Raw genomic sequence first — 19,850 nt, forward strand, 5'->3', positions numbered from 1 at the left:
GAGACTTGAGTGCAAGATTGTATTAGTTCAACAAAACAGACTTCATATAAAAACCATAAAGAGCTTTCTTTTATTTTCACACTATCCGTTGTTACCCAGATGAGGACAGGGTCCCTTCTGAGTCTGGTTCCTCTCAAGGTTTCTCCCTCATATCGTCCCAGGGAGTTTTTCCTTGCCACCGTCGCCTCTGGCTTGCTCATTAGAGGTAAAGAGATTGTTAACAATTGTTAGAGATTGTTAAAAGCACTATACAAATAAATTAAATTGAACAATGGACATTGTCACAAAGCAGCTTTACAGAAATGTATAAATTCAAGATAACATTTTTTAAACTGATCAATTTATCACTAATGAGCAAGCCAGAGGCGACGGTGGCAAAGAAAAACTCCCTGAGACGACATGAGGAAGAAACCTTGAGAGGAACCGGTTGTAAAGAGTGACTATTTAAGTTGCTGTAGCCTTCCTGTCAGCGCTTCCCGACAGTCTGTCCATTCTTCTCTGATCTCTCTCAACATCAAGGCATTTGTGATGGATGTTAGAACTGCATGTTAAAAAAGTCAAAGCCACTGATATCACTTTTTCCCCCATTCTGATATTTGAGGTGAAGGTTAATAGAAGCTCTTGAACTGCATCAACATGAATTTATGCTGCTGCTGATTGGATAGTTGCATGAATAAGCAGGTGTACAGGTGTTCTTATTAAAGTGGCCAGTGAGTGTATCTCAGACAATAAGCCCACTTGTCATGTCATATATCCCTGAAAAGTTTAAAGTCTTCAAAATTCCAAACAACAGAAAACATTTTGTGTCTTCCCTTACTGTAGTAATAAAAAATTATTATAAATGCAATTTATCTAAAATTCTGAAAATGACTGGCGTGACCAACATTGGTGTTTCTGCATGTAGTATCTTGACTTTGATGCAACCATCAGTTCTAAAAATAAGATGTTTTTCATTCTCTTTATCCACTGCAACTCTGACCAGGATAAAGTGGTTACTGAGGATGAATGAATAAATAAATTATTAGTAATATGAGGAAAAGATTGGAACTGGGGAGGCTGTATGTGCATGTCAAAACAAATAGTGCAGGAGTGGTTAAGTTACATTTTAGTGTGGGATTCACAAATAGGGAAATAGGACCTAAAAGAAAATTAATTGGTGCTGGGAACTGAGATGGAGATGTCTGATGTGATCTACTCCTTTATTCTAATAACACATCTAAAAACACGCATCAAAAACAGCATTAGTCTACTGAGCTAACAAAATACAGAGTGAAAATTCAATCTCTAGGGGCAAAGGTGCATAATCGGGTATATCTAGCCTCTAAAAAATTGTATATGCCTTTCCATTCTGGATAACACCATAACACCCTTTTGAATGTTAATGACTTTATACAAACTGCAGAGATATGAGCAACGAAGTCTGTGAAAAATTGTTTTTATTTTTGTGAAAGTTTTGAACAAAATATCCATGAGAGCAGAGTATTGTTTAACCTTTTGATGTCAATCAATTGCAAACACAACTTTCTTTAATCAATTTCTTTATTGAGTAATCAAGACAATATCAAAAAAATAAATAAATAGTTAAATAGAGCTGTGCAACAATTATTGGCACCCCATGAATTCATATGAGAAAAATATATTTGACGTATATTCCCATTGATATAAGTCATGCTTATTCAGCTGAGTGCTGAATTGAATACTGATTATGGCGAACCTTACCTATTATCCAACTCTAATTCCTGTCAGAAAGATGGTAAACCAGCAGGAGCTAAATGTTTCATTCACAGAAGCAGAAGAAGTGGATTTGTATTTGCTTATGGTATTCAAAGTGTCCCACAGGGCAGTTTTATAGACTACATGCCTTCCCTTGGCTATTATTAAACATTCATGGCTTTGACTTCAATGTTTGCAACAAAGTGTTAGAGTCTGCTGATCCCTTTCCTTAAATGTGAAAGGACCTTAGCTTCCTCAGAAAGTAGATATCTTCTACCAGTCTGTGGTAGCCGGTGCAGTCTTCTGTGCAGCAGTATGCTGGGAAGGTGGCATCAGAGCTGGAGATGCAAAAATAAACAAAAAAACAACACAACAAACTTATCAAGGAAGCTAGCTCAGACTTGGGCTGATCTCTGGATGGTTTTGAGGTGGTGATGGAAAGGTGGACACTAAAAATCTCAGCTATTCTGGACAATAACCAGTAGGTCATGGAGGGGTTCCTGTTTAAACAGTGGAGCTTCTTTAATAGAAGACTCATTCAGCTCTGCTGTAGAAAGGAGCGGTACAAGAGGTCTTTTGTACCAACAGCGATCACACTTTACAACAGCTCATCACTGTGCCGGGACACAATTTTGCACTGAGCCAGTCTTAGGATAAGCTCATTCTACAATAGTTAAATTTTTTCCCCATCCACTATTCATATCCATATGCACTGTTACTTTACTGTATAAAGTAAATATGATACAAGGAAAGAAAAGGGAAAAATGATTACTTCTATTGTACAACCCCAATTCCAAAAAAGTTGGGACATTATGGAAAATGCTAACAACAACAAAGAGGAGTGATTTGTAAATGTACTTTGACTGGTATTTAAACAAAAAATGTATAAAGACAAGGTATTTGATGTTTTACCTACTCAACTGAATAGTTTTTTTTTTAAGGTAAACGTTTGTTTTGAAATGGATGCATATAACACGTTACAAAAAAGTTGTGACAGGGGCAATTTACGACTAATAGCGATGTGACAAGTTGAAATAAGAAGGTGATGTGAAACAGGTGAGGTAATTGTCTAATCATAGTATATAAGGAGCCTCCAAAAAAGACTTAGACCTTCAAGAGCAACGATGGGTCAAGGCTCGCCAATCTGCCAACAGATGAGTCAGTGAATAATCCAACACTTTGAGAACAACATGGCCAAAATCCTACCGATTTGTCTTTGGGGAATTTCACCTTATACAGTGCACAATATAATTAAAAGATTCAAGGAATCTGGTCAAATCTCGGTGCATAAAGGGCAAGGCTGAAAACCACTTCTGAATGCGCGTGATGTCTAATCCCTCAGACATGACTGACAAAGGTTTACCAATGTATTCCCATTCGCCGCTGTATCCACAGATGCACGTTAAGGCTTTACTATGCTAAGCAGAAGCCATACATCAACACTGTCCAGAAGTGCCGCCAATTTCTCTGGACTTGGTCTCATCTGAGATGGACTGTAGCACAGTGAAGTTGTGTTTTGTGGTCCGAGTCAACATTTCAAATAGTTTTTGGAAAAAACTGCCGTCGCACTCTCTGGGCCAAAGAGGAAAAGGACCATCCAAGCTGTTATCAGCATCAGGTCCAAAAGCCAGCACCTGTCATGGCATGGGTAACTTGCACATCTGTGAGGACATCATTAATGCAGAAAGATATGTACACATTTTGGACCAACAGATGCTGCCATCCAGAGCAGGACAACGTCAAACCACAATCTGGCCAGATTACAAGCGCAAACAGAGAGTACGGGTGCTAGCATGGCCTGCCTGCAGTCCTGATCCGTCTCCGATTGAGAATATGTGGGCACATTATGAAGAGAAAAATAAGGCAACGAAGGCACCATACAGTTGCACAGCTGAATAAATGCCTAATAGATGAATGCATTTTCGGGGGTTGTATATCCCTGTTCATTATATCACTTTTTACAATGTAGATACAAGCAGCAGACTTGAGTGGAATTAAAGTGGTAGTGCAGTGCAAACATCGTCATTGATTTACATCTACTGTATGAGTGCCACGTGGTAGTGCAGTGGGGTGTAAACATTGTTGACAATGATAATCCAATTCTTATGCGTCCTACCTTCTTAATTTGTCTGCATCCATTATAGAATACTAATTACTGCAATTTCAGATAAAATAAATGTTCTAATTGATCCCTATATGAAGCTGCATCATATATACCCAGACTTGACAATGATTGAGGTTATATTTAACCAGTGTTTCGGTTCACAAACTTTTTTAAAAAATTATCCACAAAGGGGACCTAAGACCTAAAAAACCCAGTCACGGTGCTCATCCTAACCCTCCACCATCTTCTCCTGAGGTATCGCTGATCTGCACGTACAAAAGTCATGACATCGTTGGACCACATAACGAGACCGCTTCACTGGCACATTACAGCCAAGTCCTTTAATTGGTGTAGGATGGCCTTGAATTCGATTGGTCTGTAAATATTCTGGTTTTAATAATGTCTAATATATTTTAAAATATGTACCACTTTTACATATGAACAAAATATGCAAAAAAAAAAAAAAAGTGAAAACAAAACAAAACAAACAAAAAAAAAAACAACAACACTTTTTTGTTGGCTTACCTACCAAAACAAAGAGCATTGCAATAATCCAGGAGTGAATAAAAAGTCACATAGCAATACAGCTCTTTGATCCATTCTCTTTAGCTTACACTGGTTAGCCATTTCGTAACACACTATATGGCCAAAAGTATGTGGACACCTAACCGTCACAAGGGGTCTTCCTCAAACTGTTCTCACAAGGTTACAAGCACAGATTTTCTAGAATGTATGTTGTACCATTACAATTTTTCTTCACTGGAATTAAGAGGTCCAAACCTGTTCCAACATGCACAAAGCAATTAAGACATGGTTTGCCAAGGTTGGTGTGGAAGAACTTGAGTGGCCTGCACACAAGGCACAGGACTCCTTACCCAACATCAGTGCCTGACCTCACTAATGCTCTTGTGGCTGAATGAGCAAAAAATCCCCGCATCCACATTCCAAAATATAGTGGAACGTCTTCCCAGAAAAGTGGAGGTAAATAGAACAACTAAGGACAGACTAAATCTTGAATGGGATGTTCAACAAGTACATGTGTGTGATTGTTCAAGGTGTGTACATACTTTTAGCTATATAGTACATGTAGTACAAAACTAACCTGGGGTTCCTTCATGGGTGACGTCTTTCGCTCTGATGGCACCAACGTTTTTATTTTCCACAGAGCCTCTGAAATTTCTCAAACCATGTTTTCCCACAGTGCTACCATCCTCATCTGTAACCGAGCAGTGTTCTGCTCTTCTTTATACATGATCTTTTTCTGTTCATCTGACCTATTAATGAACATTCATTCTATTGCCTCCCCCCCATTATTTACTGGGAAAATGGGAGATGCTCTTGTTCAGAGACTTACCTTAGAATCAGCCAGAGTTGTGTATCTGTGTAACAGAGAGTTTACCCAGTACCAGCAAAATGAGCAATACTTAAGCATCTTCTGTATTACTGTATTCTTTTCTTACATACATGTCTATTTATTTAACACATAATAAAAATTCATGTAATATATCTATGTGCAAGATGAGAATGATCACTGTACGTTGCATTTTCTAAAGCACCACTGAATGTAATGTAATTTAATGCCCCTGTAATGAGCAACTGTAAAATTAATACAAAATGAAAATTGCCCATTCACACCGAATGCAAATTTTAAATAAATTATAAAGATTATACACAAAATTACAGAAGATTTTATCACAGGAATGTTTTAGATCGAAACAAACAAACAAATGTGTGTCTGGGATCAAAGTGCATTCTGTCCACTAATGTTTAATTGGAACCATCCCTTTGCTGACTTATTTTTACCGGGAAGTGACAGCTTTATGAAAATACACATAGCAAGCTAAATTCTACAGCATTTGTCCACTATTACAAGCTATCATCCATACCCATAAGCCATATAATTGGCCATAGTCCCAATTATATACTTGATTGCTGTGGAGATATAGCTACTGGACAATTCAGAGAACAGATACATAGTACATTAAAAAAATAAAATGATAGTGATGATGATACAGGTCAGAGGTAAATTTATCCTGAGTAAGCTTATCAGTGTCACGTTATGTAGGCAGTAACCAAAAGCTTTTGTACATCTATAAACTTGCAAAAATGCTAATATACACATCAAAATGTCAATTTCATAAATATTTCAAGGTGAGGTCTGAGTTTACACATGTCCTTTTACCATTTAATTTAATTAATACAGCTTAATCATAAATGTACTCAGTTAAAGGCCTGAGCACTCCATTCTTAACATACAATCTACATAAGGACCACAAAAGGGGTGGCATATTGGCACAACCCCATAAGACTTTATGCTTAGATATCTTTGTAGAAAAACACTGGGCCTCTGTGTGCAGTAATGTACGATAGTAGAAAGTCTGAACGCAGCTTACAAGAACATTTACGTGTATGAACTAAGGTTTTGGAATTTCTCGCGCAGGTTTTTGACTAAACTGTGTCGGCTGTTCTCTGTTTTTTCAAATGACCTCAGTATACACGTTTCATCACTGTCCAGACACCTTAGTTGGTCTTCATGAAGCTCCTCTTTCTTCTCTTCTGCTGCTGGACAATTTTCTGTCTTAATAATCCTTTCCACTATAATGATCTTGTTTTCATTGGGCAAGGTGGCCTGGCCAGATAAGTAATAGCTCCTTGGGATGTCTGTACAGTCCGTTTGCTGTTTTAAATGAAGCGGTCCCACCATATGTTCCAAAGAACTGCTTCTGCACAGTTTAACCACACCCTGTCCTGCAGGTCCCTTATCCGTGGACTGGGTAGTGGTAGTGTCTTTAGCTGGTGTTGTGTGGGGGTCCATACGGTCACAAACTGGGCTGGAGCAGGAGCAACTTCGACAAGCTGTTGGATTATTATGTCCAACCTCAAGTATTCGGTCTGGGACAGAGCAACTGCGATTAATTGAGAGTGACTGAGGATTCGGGCGGGAGTATTTGGAACGCAGCTCTCTTACATCTGGCCAATTAAAGCTCTCAGTGTAGACTGGACTTTGTGCATCCAGAGCAGGTGGTCTGCTAGCGGACTGCAGTTGAGGACTGCCCAGGGAGCTGGGGCTCAGTGATGAACTGGAGTCTGTGTGCTCACTTGAACCAAGTGATAGTGCCTGGCTCCGCATACCTATACATATTTAAACAAAGAGTGTTAAATTAGACAACAGCTATAACTACTAATATCTTGAAAGTAAAGAAGGTACTTTGTCAATTAATAAAAGAAGCAAATAACAGTGGCATAAAAAATAGAAAACTCCAGGACTTCATGAATATTTGGATAGTTTGTAAAAATGTGCATATCACTTAAATACTCAGTTATATTATAAATGTTTTTGCAAGGAAAGTTGAAGGAAAGAATGAATGAATCCATACAACACAGGTCTTGCTTTAAACTGATAAAAATACTTACCCATCTCATTCTCTGGAGATTTGTCTTCCACAACAGATGACAGCTTTTTGTGGCTGAAATCGCTCTCTGCCAACTTAGCCACCACTCTTTGTCTCACTACAGGCTTGTTGTCCTTAATACGCTGGCTGTATTGCCTAGCTAGCGTTAACACTTTGTTCTTCATCTTCTCAATATCTTTTAGCATTAAGTCATCTTCTGAGCTTGACCTCAGGATGACAATCTTGGGTAGAGGAGCAGGTCTGATCTTCTGTGTCTCTTGGAGCTTCTGATCACTGTATTTGCGGCTCTCCAGTTCATACTCTTTGCCTTGGATGTTGTTAAGTGGTGAAGGTGTTGATGTCCCTTGTCCAACCATGCTGTTGTCAGATTCTTCCAATATTAGCAGGGGTTCACCAAGGTCACTATAAGAACTCTCCTGTCCCTTTTGATCCTGGGTAGGACTGGCGACTGTGCCATTCATTTTATCTTTAGAAACATCTTGAGGATCCTTAGAAGCGCCACTGATTTCAACCTCCATGTCTTGCCAAACCCTCATCATCTCAGAGGAGGAGTGGAAATCCTCATCCTTATCAAGTGCCTGGGGAACTACCTGAGACCTATCCATAGCTTCATTTCTGTCTCTAATAGTCAGAAGCTCTGTGTCCATGACCTCCTTGGAATTCTCTTTCTCCAACCCTGGAAGATCAAAAACTGCCCAAGAAGTTGGCCTTGTACTTTTTGAGGCCTTCTTGTGACTTGCCGCAGCTTCTTCAGTAGGAAGGCTGTCGAGTTGTCGGCTGAGATTGCGGACTAGCCCTGGAGGAATGTAAGAGAGGCTTTCCCTGCGTTTGATGCTGAAATTGGCATCCTGTTGCTCGGCATGCTCGTAGTATTGCTTGATCTTATGGATAAGCATTCTGTCCTTTTTGGAGAGAGTATCTGGTTTTGTTTGTGGTCTTTGGTCTGGTGTGACCAGCCTGTCTCCAAGAGTTGCTGAGGCTAAAGATTCAGGTACATGTTTTAAAGTAACTGGCTCAGGGGAGGAATAGTTCAGCTCTTGAACATTCTCTTTGTCTAGCAGGTCAGCATTAAGGCTGAACACGCTACTTCTCCTACTACCTGTCTGAGATGAAGGGCAACCTAGAGAGAACATGTCGTCAGCTGCTATACTGCTTTGCCGAGAGAGGCTGCCAGTAAAGTGTTCAGCAATAACACTGGCTTTGTCTAGTACAGATGTTGGCAAGATGCTCCTAGGTTCAGTTCCTGATGACATTTCTTCCTCTTCTTCTTCTTCATCTTCTTCCTCTCCCTCCTCCCCCAGGTCCTCAACATCCTCTGAAAAATTTGTTCTGGATTGAGTGCTCTCGTCCTCTAGTTGGATCTCATCGTGGACTGGGGACAGTGACTCCACACTACCCACCACAATCCCATGAACATCTCTGCCTTCATCCTGAGGGATAATGTGTGACTGCTGTTGTCTTGCTTCTTCTCCAGGCAGAGAAATGGCCTGTGAACAATGATCCTCAGAAGAGTCCTAGTGTGCAGAAGGAAAATCAATTACTGTTTCAGGAAGGAACTCATTGAATTATGCCAAAAAAAAAGATATGAACATGTGTTCTGTCAATATTCATCATTTGCAATTAGCTTGTCAAGGCCCACAAGATAAAAGTAATTCGTACCATGGGAGTTCATTCAATCATCATCAGAAACCACTTTACACCCCGAATGAGATGGCAGTTCCTTGCATTGTGTTATGAACACATTCATACCTAGGAGCAACCTAGAGTCGCCAATCCACCTAGCAGCATGTTTTGGGAGATGGGGGAACGGGAATACACGGAGGAACCCCACATAGACACACAGAAGAACATGCAAGATGCCACAGATAGTAACAAGCTCAGGATTCAACAGCCAATCCTGGAGCTGTGAGACAGTAATGGAGTAACAGTAGTGGGTTTTTTTTGGCCATTTTGCAGGGATTGCAGGTTGTTTTCCAGTAAGTGTCAGATGCATCCAAGTAATAATAATAATAATAATAATAATAATAATTGTTATTATTATTATTTCACTTATCTTGTAATGCATTTAGTGAGGCAAGTCTATGTAAAGAAAAATAATTGTAAACACATTTAATAAGTAGTGTCTCTCTCACCTGTTCACATACAGTGGAATTCTCACCCTGGTCCTCTTCAGAGGGGGGTCGGCCTCTCATAGGTTCCACTAATTCATTCTCCTCCATAGCCTGTTCCCCATCTCTATTCTTAAATATAAAACAGAAGCAACAAAAACAGAAGAACAGTAAAATATTATGCTACAAGTCCTATTTGAATGTGCTTTCATGAAGGCATGGTCGGCCCCATCTGATCTGGAGTAAATGCTCTCTGAGCACTATTTCATCCATTATAAACGTCTGCAATTCATATGAGAGCTTCAGTGCTTTCTGGTGACCTTTAGAAACTGCTTTTGTGATGGGCTACAATCAAACATATCGGAAACCTTTGGTGAGATTGATTATGGGAAGCAAAGAGCTAGTCTGAATACAGCCTGTGCCTCCCCCATCTCCCACCTCCAGAAATTTGACAGTGAAATTTTCCTTTGAAGTCAAACTTCAATCACAGAATCTAATTCATATGTACTCAAAGTGCAATTAACAATTCAGACTGAGCATAGTCCTGAAAACAGACCTGACCTCCTTTAATATCACTCATAAAGTTCTTATAATAATACTTAATATAAGAGCGCTGTTGAATTCTATAATCTGATTGGTCAGAGGATGTTGATAATTTTATATAACAGCAGCTCTGACTACTAGCTCTAATTCGTGGTTTCTATAGAACCAACTAATTCACAGGAATTGTTGTGGGACACACTATATAATCCAAGTCTAATAATAAATGGATATAAAAATGCCTTGTTATTTAACAATGGTCTTTGTTATTGAGGTCTTCCAGTGATGTAAGATTCTGTTTATTTAACATTTATGGAAGGAGTCTCAAGTGTCAGCGCTTTTTAACCGTTAGTAAGTTTTCTGCCACAGCAAAGTCTTCAGGATGTTCAGTTTCTCTGTATAACTGTTGAGATTTTGTCTTGTTAAATTTAAAAGTATAACAGCATGCCCAGTCATGTTTTATTCCTTACTTATGGTTTGCTTTCAGACCCCTAAAGCCACTGCATTTCTGCATAAATTTTATTCATCAGCAAGTGTCATAACATAAACAATAAACAACCTCAAGCAACAAATTCATGGACCATGACAAAAACCTATGAGTAGTTATAATTGAGCAGATATTTAATCATCATTAGAGCAGATCGTTACCTTAATGCTGTTCCTAGGGCTTGTGTAAACAACCAATACAGATTACCAGCAAAATGAATTACACTGCATGCACACACTGAGTGTTTCATGTGACATCACACTACATGGAACCGAAGACTGACTGACTGACTACATCAATGTTATTGTGTCTGTGCTTCATTAAGAAGCTCTTCTTTTCATTTATATTGATAATCGACTGCCCTAATACACTTCACTACATACATCTTCAGCAAGCAGCAATGGAATTAGCAGTTATGGGGAAAGTACATAAGAATCACAGTCTATTTTATAGGCTCTGATGAAGTACCGTTTATTCTTGCCCGAGTAAAGTAAGTCATTTTTTTGCCACGTTTTATGTGGAGAAGTGTTTTACCATGTTTACCAGTATGACAACCACAACAGAAAAATCATGCAGCTGAAATACTGGGATACAAACTGCTTTTAATGTGACGTACAGCATGTAAGTACCCATGAAAAATGGTCATGCATAAGTGTTCTAAATCCTTATGAGAGTAAAACATGCACTGAGCCATGCAAGTGCGAAGCAAACATCAGATGCAGCATGCAACAGAGAGGAATTTGGCTGGCATGGCTGTTTAGTACAGAGACATGGAGCGACACGGCCTAGCAGAGGGAAGAAGAAAAAAAGCAGACAGTGAGCCTCACCGTTAGGACCCGTGTGAAAAGCAAAGCCCTGGCCTTATAGCGCCAGCAGGAGATGGCGGCCAACACTGAGGTGGCAAAGTCAGCTACCTGCTCGTCTTTCACCAGAATCTCTTCATCTTCTCCACTCCGCATCCGCACTTTCTCCAGCGCTCCCTCCTTCTCCTCCTCTTTTTGTCTACGGAATGCCATTTCACCGTTCACGCTCAGCCAGTCCAAGGAAAGCCATTCGCTCGTGCGTTCCTCAGTGATGGGTCTCTCGGTCTCCACTTCCTCCACACTGGACCTCAAGGTGGAGGTGCTAGCTGTAGCCTGCAGGGAATTCTGGCTGCTGTCCGACAGCAGAGCATCCATGCTGTCAGCATGCTGGAGTATAAAGACACAGTTACAGGAGTGCAAAAAAGGCTGCTGGTGCATGCTCTGGGGTTTGAGCTAACGTTGAAAGCAAGTAGTATGGGCAAATCCATTTTTGGTGTTCCAAACGATAACATGTCAAATCACAGGTGGATCAATAATTTAAAACGACAACATGAAATCACATTAAGATTATCCATTCTAAAGCATACTGGTCCTTTCTCAACAAAAATACTGGATATGGAAAAAAACAACAACAACCCAATATATAATAATTAAACTGTGTGAAGGCTTACCTTAAGAGTTTCTACAGGATGACATGAAGAATGAAGATGATCATGAAGAGGGTAATGAAAATGAAAAAGAAATAAAGGAGAAAACATTAAAAATTGATCAAAAGCATTGCAAGAGTGGTAACTTTGACAGTGGTCATGAGTCATTCCATCTCAAGCGGTCAAGTGCAGGTTGCTCAACTGTTTTTAATTTTAGTAATTTTTTTTTGGAGTGATTATCTCTATGTATTGGCATTACCATTAAAAAAAAATCAACATTTAAAATAAGTCTTTACTTAGTTTAACTACGACGGCCATCTTTGTGTCTTGGCACACAACCAATTTTGATTACACAGCTGTTTACGTAAACCTTAATATATCCCTGCTCAGGATGGACCTATCTCCTTGGAACAAAAACTGACCTCTAGAGCACATTACAAGGTATATGTGTATATAAACAATTTACACATTCATGTTCCTTAGATTTAGAACTTAAGTCTAAATTTAATGCTTAAGATTGCTCACAGTTTACCACATTTAGGGTCAATTTATAACGGGAAGGGTTTGAGCCTAAATCTTAATTTCTTTTTAGGGGGTACCTAGGCAAGTATAGTGTACATGCAGAACATTTCAGGTTTGAGACTTCTCTAGACTTCTTTCTTTTTTCACGGGGGCATGCATGAGCAATTTTTTTTCAAGTTCCCTCACTTTAGGGTTGAATATATCTGGTGAGGGACCAGATACGAACCTGAAATTTGGACAGAAATAAGTCCTCTGTAGTAGCATTCTGCTGTAACAATTGGAGGTAAACTCTGCAGGACAGTGGACGTCCAGGGCCAGATTTGCCAGAACCAGCCTGATCCATCATGTTGTTAAAAGTGTACAGTTGGTATGCATGAATAGATTTCATCCAAATATGGAAGTACAGTATTCAGTTGGGTGTTTTACAAATGAACAGTGCCATTAACAGAGCTATGGTGTTGTTGCTCCTGTGATAAAAGCAGTAAGTGACTTCTGAGCTGTAATTGCAATTACTGGAACACTTAAGATGGAATGACCCTAATGTCTGCATCCATACATTTCTCAACTCAATATCCATGCATTATTTTTTTTTTTGGTCTGGCATTTTTATTTTAAACTGGATTCACAGTGGCTCCAGTTCTGTCAGTGACCTCTGCATAGATTTAATTAAATTAACTTTGTATTGGGAAAAAGAAAAAAACCCATTTCAGTCACTCATGGCTGCTTAGGAGTGTTTTTTTCCCTTTTAATGTAATTTCTGAGCAAAGTACAGATGGGTATGAATAACACTTTCATTTTAAAGTCATAAAATCAATTCCAAATGAGATAGAGAGAGACCCATGTAGGGTGAAGGAAAAATTATCCGCAAATTAGAATGCATAATAGAGGAACCAGTGATCAGAGGCCAAAACAAGCCCACAGACTGAAGGGAGCCGACGCATGACAAAGCCCCTTGCCGATGGGCTCCATAATTAACATCATTATGTGTGAGGCTGGAGGATGGGGGCTGTGGTCTTTGATCTACCAGAGAGACCACTTGGATATTGTAAGACTTTGAAGCAAAGAAAACAAGGGGAAGACGACAAGGGGCGAGCATGCAGCTCCTGATGACGACAGGTAAGTATGGTGGCTCTGCAGGGTTTTTGGGCTAATGATAAGAATGGAGGACTTCTGTTTTTGACCTTCCTTTTTATGTGAACACTTAACTTACCCCCCCCCCCATTATTTATTTATTTGTTTAAAAACAAACAAACAAAAAACACCACACCAGCTCTATGCATTTTGCTTCTCTACAACTCAATTAAAAAACATGTACGGTAGTACTAATTGTATTGCTCTCTGCTTGATAAATCTCTTTGCTTGCATTTCCTCATTTGTAAGTCGCTTTGGATAAAAGCATCTGCTAAATGAATAAATATAAATGTATGCTAATGATTAGCTAATTGGAAAAAACCTGGTATCATCACTCTGTCAACTGTCAATGGGCTGGTTTGTGATATTTATAGTAATGGTTCCTGTACAATATGAAAAGACCCACTGGATTCATTTGAATGGTTTCAATTAAAGAGACTACTGATTTTTTTTTTTTTAGAAGTTTACTTGAAGTGTTTCATAAGAATAGGGCAAATTACCTTTTGTAGTTCTCATATTCTGTTTAACTCTGTTAAATGGCTCTGTTAAAGAACAAAACAACAGAAAATTTACAGTTTGTATGTATTCATTTAAACAAATTCATTTAAACAAATTATGTTATTATCTTGCTAATTTGAAACATTTGAGATACATGCACTGCTGACTGAATAATAAACGAAACACAGTGTACTGCTAATGTACTCTGTAATGTAAGACTCAAAACATAGAGGTACACAAATGCATGAACTTTAATGAACGAAAGTAAAATCATACAGAACTTAAAAAGAGGAAACTGCTTCAATATACAGTGGAGGGGAAATAAGTATTGAACGCTTCACCGTTTTTTTCAGTAAATATATTTCCAATGAGGCTATTCACATGAAATTTTCACCACACATCAGTATTAATTACATCAGTATTATTATTACACATAACTTTATTTATGGACTTTAATGTTGTGAATTATTTATATTTCTGGATTTCTTGAGTTAATACTGATGCCTGGTGAGTTTTATGTGAATAGCCTCATTGGAAATATATTTACTGAAAAAAATGTTAATGCGTCCAATGCTTATTTCCCCCAGTGTAACTAGACTAGCAAGCAACAAGAAACATCAAACTAGAAATGAGAAACAAGAGCATGTAAACTGAAAATATATACCCAGCAGGATTAACCAAAAACAAGACACAGGTGACTCTGATATCAGACTGAACTAATAAAAAACAATGCGCTAACAGGCGAGGAGGAAATGAAACCTAAACAATAATAAAAGCACACTGAAAACTCAGAACAAGAACGTGTTGACGGGGTAAATCATAGCACAGAGACAAATCAGGACAAACCAACTAAATAAATCTTAATAAATCTGTTGGACAGGCAAACTCATGTTAGGATAATAGTGCAAAAGTCAAAGGCTTACCTGATCGTCTTCGTTCTTTACGTCCTCCTATTAGAAGGTCCTCACTCTTGTTTTGTTTTTCAGGACTATAGCGATATTTCACTGGGCCTAAAGCACCAAGCAAACAGACAAACATACAGTGTATATATGAAATGTAAAGCAAGTTTGGATCTTTTTAAGTCCTACAACAGCCAAAAAAAAAATTCTCTCAAAAACTCACCGGCAGATCTCATGTCCAGAATGGCATCTTTGGCCTAAAAGCATTGCAAGAGACATCTTATGAATGTCTTATGATTCGCTACATATGATTGCTATCATTCATGTTCAGGTTACCTACTTTCTGCGGTATGATGGCATGATGGTTCTCCAGAATCAGTCGCTTTATGTGATGAGCCCACAGTTTTTTCTCCTCTTCAGTTTTGGCCTATAAAAAGGCAAATGAGAATCACAGATCAGTAACACTAAGAATTCTACTTATTCCTTGATGGACGGTTTAATGCAGGAAGAGACCCACAGACCTGTACTGTGTGAGGTTGTTTAGGATGCTTGTAGTGAGTCACACTGAAGCGAAGAGAGTCTTTGGCACTTTCAATCAGCATTAAAGTGGAACACTGAAAATAATACGTAAAGAAATGAGGTCATCAGTATAGCTAACACCTTTCACATGCACTTTTCATTTAACCTGACAACTATTAGCTCTGACTCTCCTAAGCTAGGATTTCGATGAGCCCTAGGATCAGAAAACAACAGATATTTTTGCAGTGAATTAGAAAATGAGGATGTTAATAGGAAATGAGAGGAAACTGCATGACCGTAATTAATCTGTGGAGTAAATGAACAGATATCATCTCCATCTGGAAGGCAGGAAAAGCCTTTCTACCATTTGTCAATTAGCAACATGCCACTAAATAGATACAGTGGTGCTTGAAAGTTTGTGAACCCTTTACAATTGTCTATATTTCTGCACAATGAATTACATGTTCCTCATTTATTTATTGAGGAAAATGATCACAAACTTCCAAGCACCACTGTATATGACAACAGCTTAGTGCTCACTTATAGTGACGCTTCCATAGCCTCCTTTCTAAGGATTGATTTACCTTTTCTGTAGAGGAGAAACCTACTACATTTGTATTTGTTCTAACTAAATACTGACATCTTGGCAAAAACACTGCAGAAATTAAAAGAACACATGACCACACCCAATTACAGACTGTTAAGTACCATTATATGGGTCTTGTAGACATAATGCTCTCCTCTCTTCTTGGTGATGAGGAGCATTTTGTCAAAGAGGAACAGCGTTCTTTCATTCTTTGCACGGTGGACGTGGAAGGTTCCCTCGAGGACGAGCTCACCGTATGTAGTGAGGTCAGGCCCTTTCCAGTTGATGAGGAGGGATTGAATCTCCTGAAGAAATGGGACACAAGTTCCCATGAGAATGCATTGCTACTCCAGACATCAGTCCATCGACTGAAGTATAAGCTCCTTTTTAAACACTACATGCTGGTAACTTATTAAATGATTAGGGACACTGGTATGGGATATTACTCCGATAATCATATTCATGAGAGCACAGGTTGACCAGCCTCACACTCTCTATTAAAGATATTATTTAAACACTATAACATCTTAAACATAAGCTCAGAATGAGGAGTTCCTTGCGAGCAGCACACAGCAGTAATCAACATAACAAACAGAGCTAAATAAAATGTTCTATGATGCCAACAAGAGCCAATAAAATTTGAGGTTCTAATCTTTGTTCCTATTCCATCAATTTGAGAGACATCTAGAACTGTCAGAAAAAAGCAACGGGAACATCTGTTCTGTGCAGAAAAATCACAGAACGCGTTGTGTTTACACCATTGTTAAATCCAAAAAAGAGGACGTGCCTGGATTAAGTTTGTCTCTTTGTCCAATCAGCCGTTTGGTTAATCCACTTAGAGATCAAATTAGTGTCTGCGTTTCCTCATTATTCTGTTTGTAATTATGTGCAATTATGTGTAATGAATCACTAATGAACAGAGCTTCAATCCCACCCCAAGTCCAATTGGGTCCTGTTGGTGCCAAACCAAGAACAACTGAGCAGACAGAACTATAAAGCTGGAGCCTTAAACTTGGTTTTCATCTGCTTCTGAGAAATGTCTGAAACAAACTTCTGAAAGCTGATGAGACAAAAGGGCGGGTAGTGAAGCACACATTTTAGCGCAACGAAACGGTGTCAGTTTGACTGAGATGAGGATGTTGCTAACATGAATCTGGACATCTTATGGTTGTACAGATCCCCATAGTCCAATCAGAAACATTGAGTATCATTCAGGACTTCTGAATTTCACACATGGTATGACTCTTCTCAAACTTGTCCCCAAATGAAACACTGAAACACCCCAAATGAAGTGCAGCATTTGTCTTTGCATGATTAATAAAATAGTTGATATTAAAATATCTTTCACCACACTTCTGTTAAAACTGACAGATTCACTACAATCCAACACTGTCTGAGTTTAAAAAAAAAAAAAAACTGTCTGGGGAAGAGTTGGTGTCAGACACAATCGGAGCTCCAATGGTTTCCTAGTAATTCACTATGGAGAGGCAGTTCATATTCTTCGGGCTTAGAGAGCGACTTTTACAAACACTCAGCCTCATTAAAACTTCTTTTTCTGATGAGGTACCAAACAGGTGACAAATGAAAAAAAAATTCCAGTTCCACAATTCTATTGGTTTTTGGTGCCATAAGTACCAATACTTTTGACACTGAAAAAACAGAACTGGGATTTAGTGATTGTGAGCATTACTGTTTACTGAAATACCAAATGCCAGCCTAGATCTAAAATATACATAAATGTAGATTTGCATCTGTTCATCTGGACTACGAAATGTAGCAGCCTTAATAGACTTACTTGATTTTTTATTATTATTATTATTATTTTTTTTTTTTTTACAAATAACCACATGGACCCTGTCCAGGGTGTACCCCGCCCTGTGCCCGATGTTCCCTGGGATAGGCTCCAGGTTTCCCCGCGACCCTGAAGAAGGAGTAAGCGGTAGAAGATGGATGGGTGGATGGATGGATAACCACATGGTTGGAGAAGTGATTTAGCGTTTGAATCAGTTTGTGCAGATTTAAACTGGGTTCTGTTGGGGCCATGATTTTTAAATTAGTCTGGTGCGTTCACATACTATTCATTCAACTGTGATCATCAGAACAGCAAAATAGCCAAAACATAAATACAATGCATGTCTATTACCATGGTTTTCCATCACTGATCATAAAGCCCGCCCTACGATGAGTAATTCAAATCTGATTTAAAGATGCCGGCAGAAAAAAAGCTTCTCAAAACATTACTTGTTATTAAAGGCAAATTAAAAGATGCAGTGAATCTCTAATCAATGAGCAATTCCTACATGTTCAATGAGAAGTGCTGTGATAAATGCAAGGCAAATACAAACTATTGATCACCTGCAGTCTCACAGCATGCTCGTGCTTCCTCTTCATGTCATTGATGTACCAGGCCACTCCTGTCATGGTGACTATGGCCTCTTCGACTACATCAAACCCCTCTTCCTCAGGGTCAAAATGTTTAGCAATTTCCTAAAACAAGAAAGCAGCATAAATATAGTCAGTAAACAGAGCACAGTCAGACTGGCTACACAAACAGTGTGAGACGTGTAAGGAATGGACAGATGATTGATGCGTGTATGCGTTGAAGTGACATGAAAAGGGGAAGAACCACAAATAACATGCGAGACAAAAGATTCTAACTTTGTGCCATAACCCTATATGTAAAGTTACATTAAACTTAGTAAACAAAACATTTTACTGAAGTATAAACAGCTAGGACTGTTAGATCTATAAAGTCTGAATTCACATCATTTTATTTTAGACTATTTAACTAGGATTTTATTACACTGTCATGCAGATTTAATGGACTGGTGTAGAGTGAAGTGGCAGCCAGGGAGGTGCCAGTTCTTTCCTACTTTATTTAAACAGGCAGGCAAACCTGTTTGCTTCCCTCTGTTGACTGCTGATGTTGACTGTTTGGATAAACTGATACAGTTGTGGCCAAAAGGCTAAGGATATTCAATCTCAGTTTTTCACAAGCCCACACATTTCATTTCATATTATACCATGATTGACTTACCAAAAGAAGTCATCAGAAACAATCAATTAGAGACCGATTATTTAAACTTTAATTCACTATATCAGAATTCCAGTGGGCCAAAAGTATACATACACCAAGTTGACTGTCTCTTTAAACAGTCTGTAAGGATCCAGAAATCGATATAATGACATTTACAAGCTTCTGATTGGCCAACTGTTAATATTAGGAGTTCATCTGTGTGTCTGTGGCTGCATTTGCCCTTGTTACAATGGGAAAATCCAAGTAATTCAGCCAAGACCTCAGAAAAAAGCAACACAAAACTGTGGTCCTCCACAAGTCCAGTTCCGCCTTAGAAGCATTTTAAAAACACTGAAGGTACCACTTGCATCTTTACGAACAACTGCAAATATATAAACCACAGAGATATCGTATCGTTCAGAAAGAGGCACAAATAAACTCCCAGGGATGAACAAACGTTGGTCCAAATGGTTCAACTAAACCCAAAATAAAACAAAGGAACTAATAATAATCAATTAGTTTATTGGGGGGGGGGGGGGGTGTCTCCTCAACCATCCACCTGATGATGTGACGGCAGCCATAGTGCGCCAGACCGCCCACCACACACCACCTATTTTTGGAGAGGAGAGTGATGTAACCAATTCAGGGATGGAGATTATTAGGGGGCCATGATAGATAAAAGCCAATGGGGGAATTTCACCAGGACACCGGTTTTTAATGACCACAGAGAGTCAGGACCTTGGTTTAACATCTCATCTGAAAGACGATGCTATTTTTAAAGTATAGGGTCCCTGTCACTATACTGAGGCATTAAGACCCACACAGGCCACATAGTGTGCATCCCCCTACTGGCCTCCCTAATAC

General features: G+C 38.9%; 1 protein-coding gene across 1 annotated transcript in view; it reads right to left on the reverse strand.

The window, feature by feature from the left end:
- Positions 1-1,521: 1,521 nt before the first annotated feature.
- LOC128612544 (pleckstrin homology domain-containing family G member 3) overlaps positions 1,522-19,850 on the reverse strand; it is a 54,568-nt gene continuing 36,239 nt past the window's right edge. Inside the window, exons 8-19 of the mRNA XM_053632840.1 lie at positions 18,326-18,457; positions 16,093-16,275; positions 15,387-15,479; positions 15,206-15,292; positions 15,089-15,122; positions 14,890-14,976; positions 13,969-14,010; positions 11,825-11,850; positions 11,193-11,621; positions 9,363-9,470; positions 7,232-8,744; positions 1,522-6,949 (exon numbers count right to left, since the gene is read on the reverse strand). Coding sequence (XP_053488815.1) covers positions 6,219-6,949; positions 7,232-8,744; positions 9,363-9,470; positions 11,193-11,621; positions 11,825-11,850; positions 13,969-14,010; positions 14,890-14,976; positions 15,089-15,122; positions 15,206-15,292; positions 15,387-15,479; positions 16,093-16,275; positions 18,326-18,457 — 3,465 coding nt within the window. The 3' untranslated portion in view covers positions 1,522-6,218. The remainder of the gene's footprint in view (positions 6,950-7,231; positions 8,745-9,362; positions 9,471-11,192; positions 11,622-11,824; positions 11,851-13,968; positions 14,011-14,889; positions 14,977-15,088; positions 15,123-15,205; positions 15,293-15,386; positions 15,480-16,092; positions 16,276-18,325; positions 18,458-19,850) is intronic.

This window comes from Ictalurus furcatus, chromosome 9 (assembly GCF_023375685.1).
Source record: "Ictalurus furcatus strain D&B chromosome 9, Billie_1.0, whole genome shotgun sequence".
NCBI lineage: Eukaryota > Metazoa > Chordata > Actinopteri > Siluriformes > Ictaluridae > Ictalurus > Ictalurus furcatus.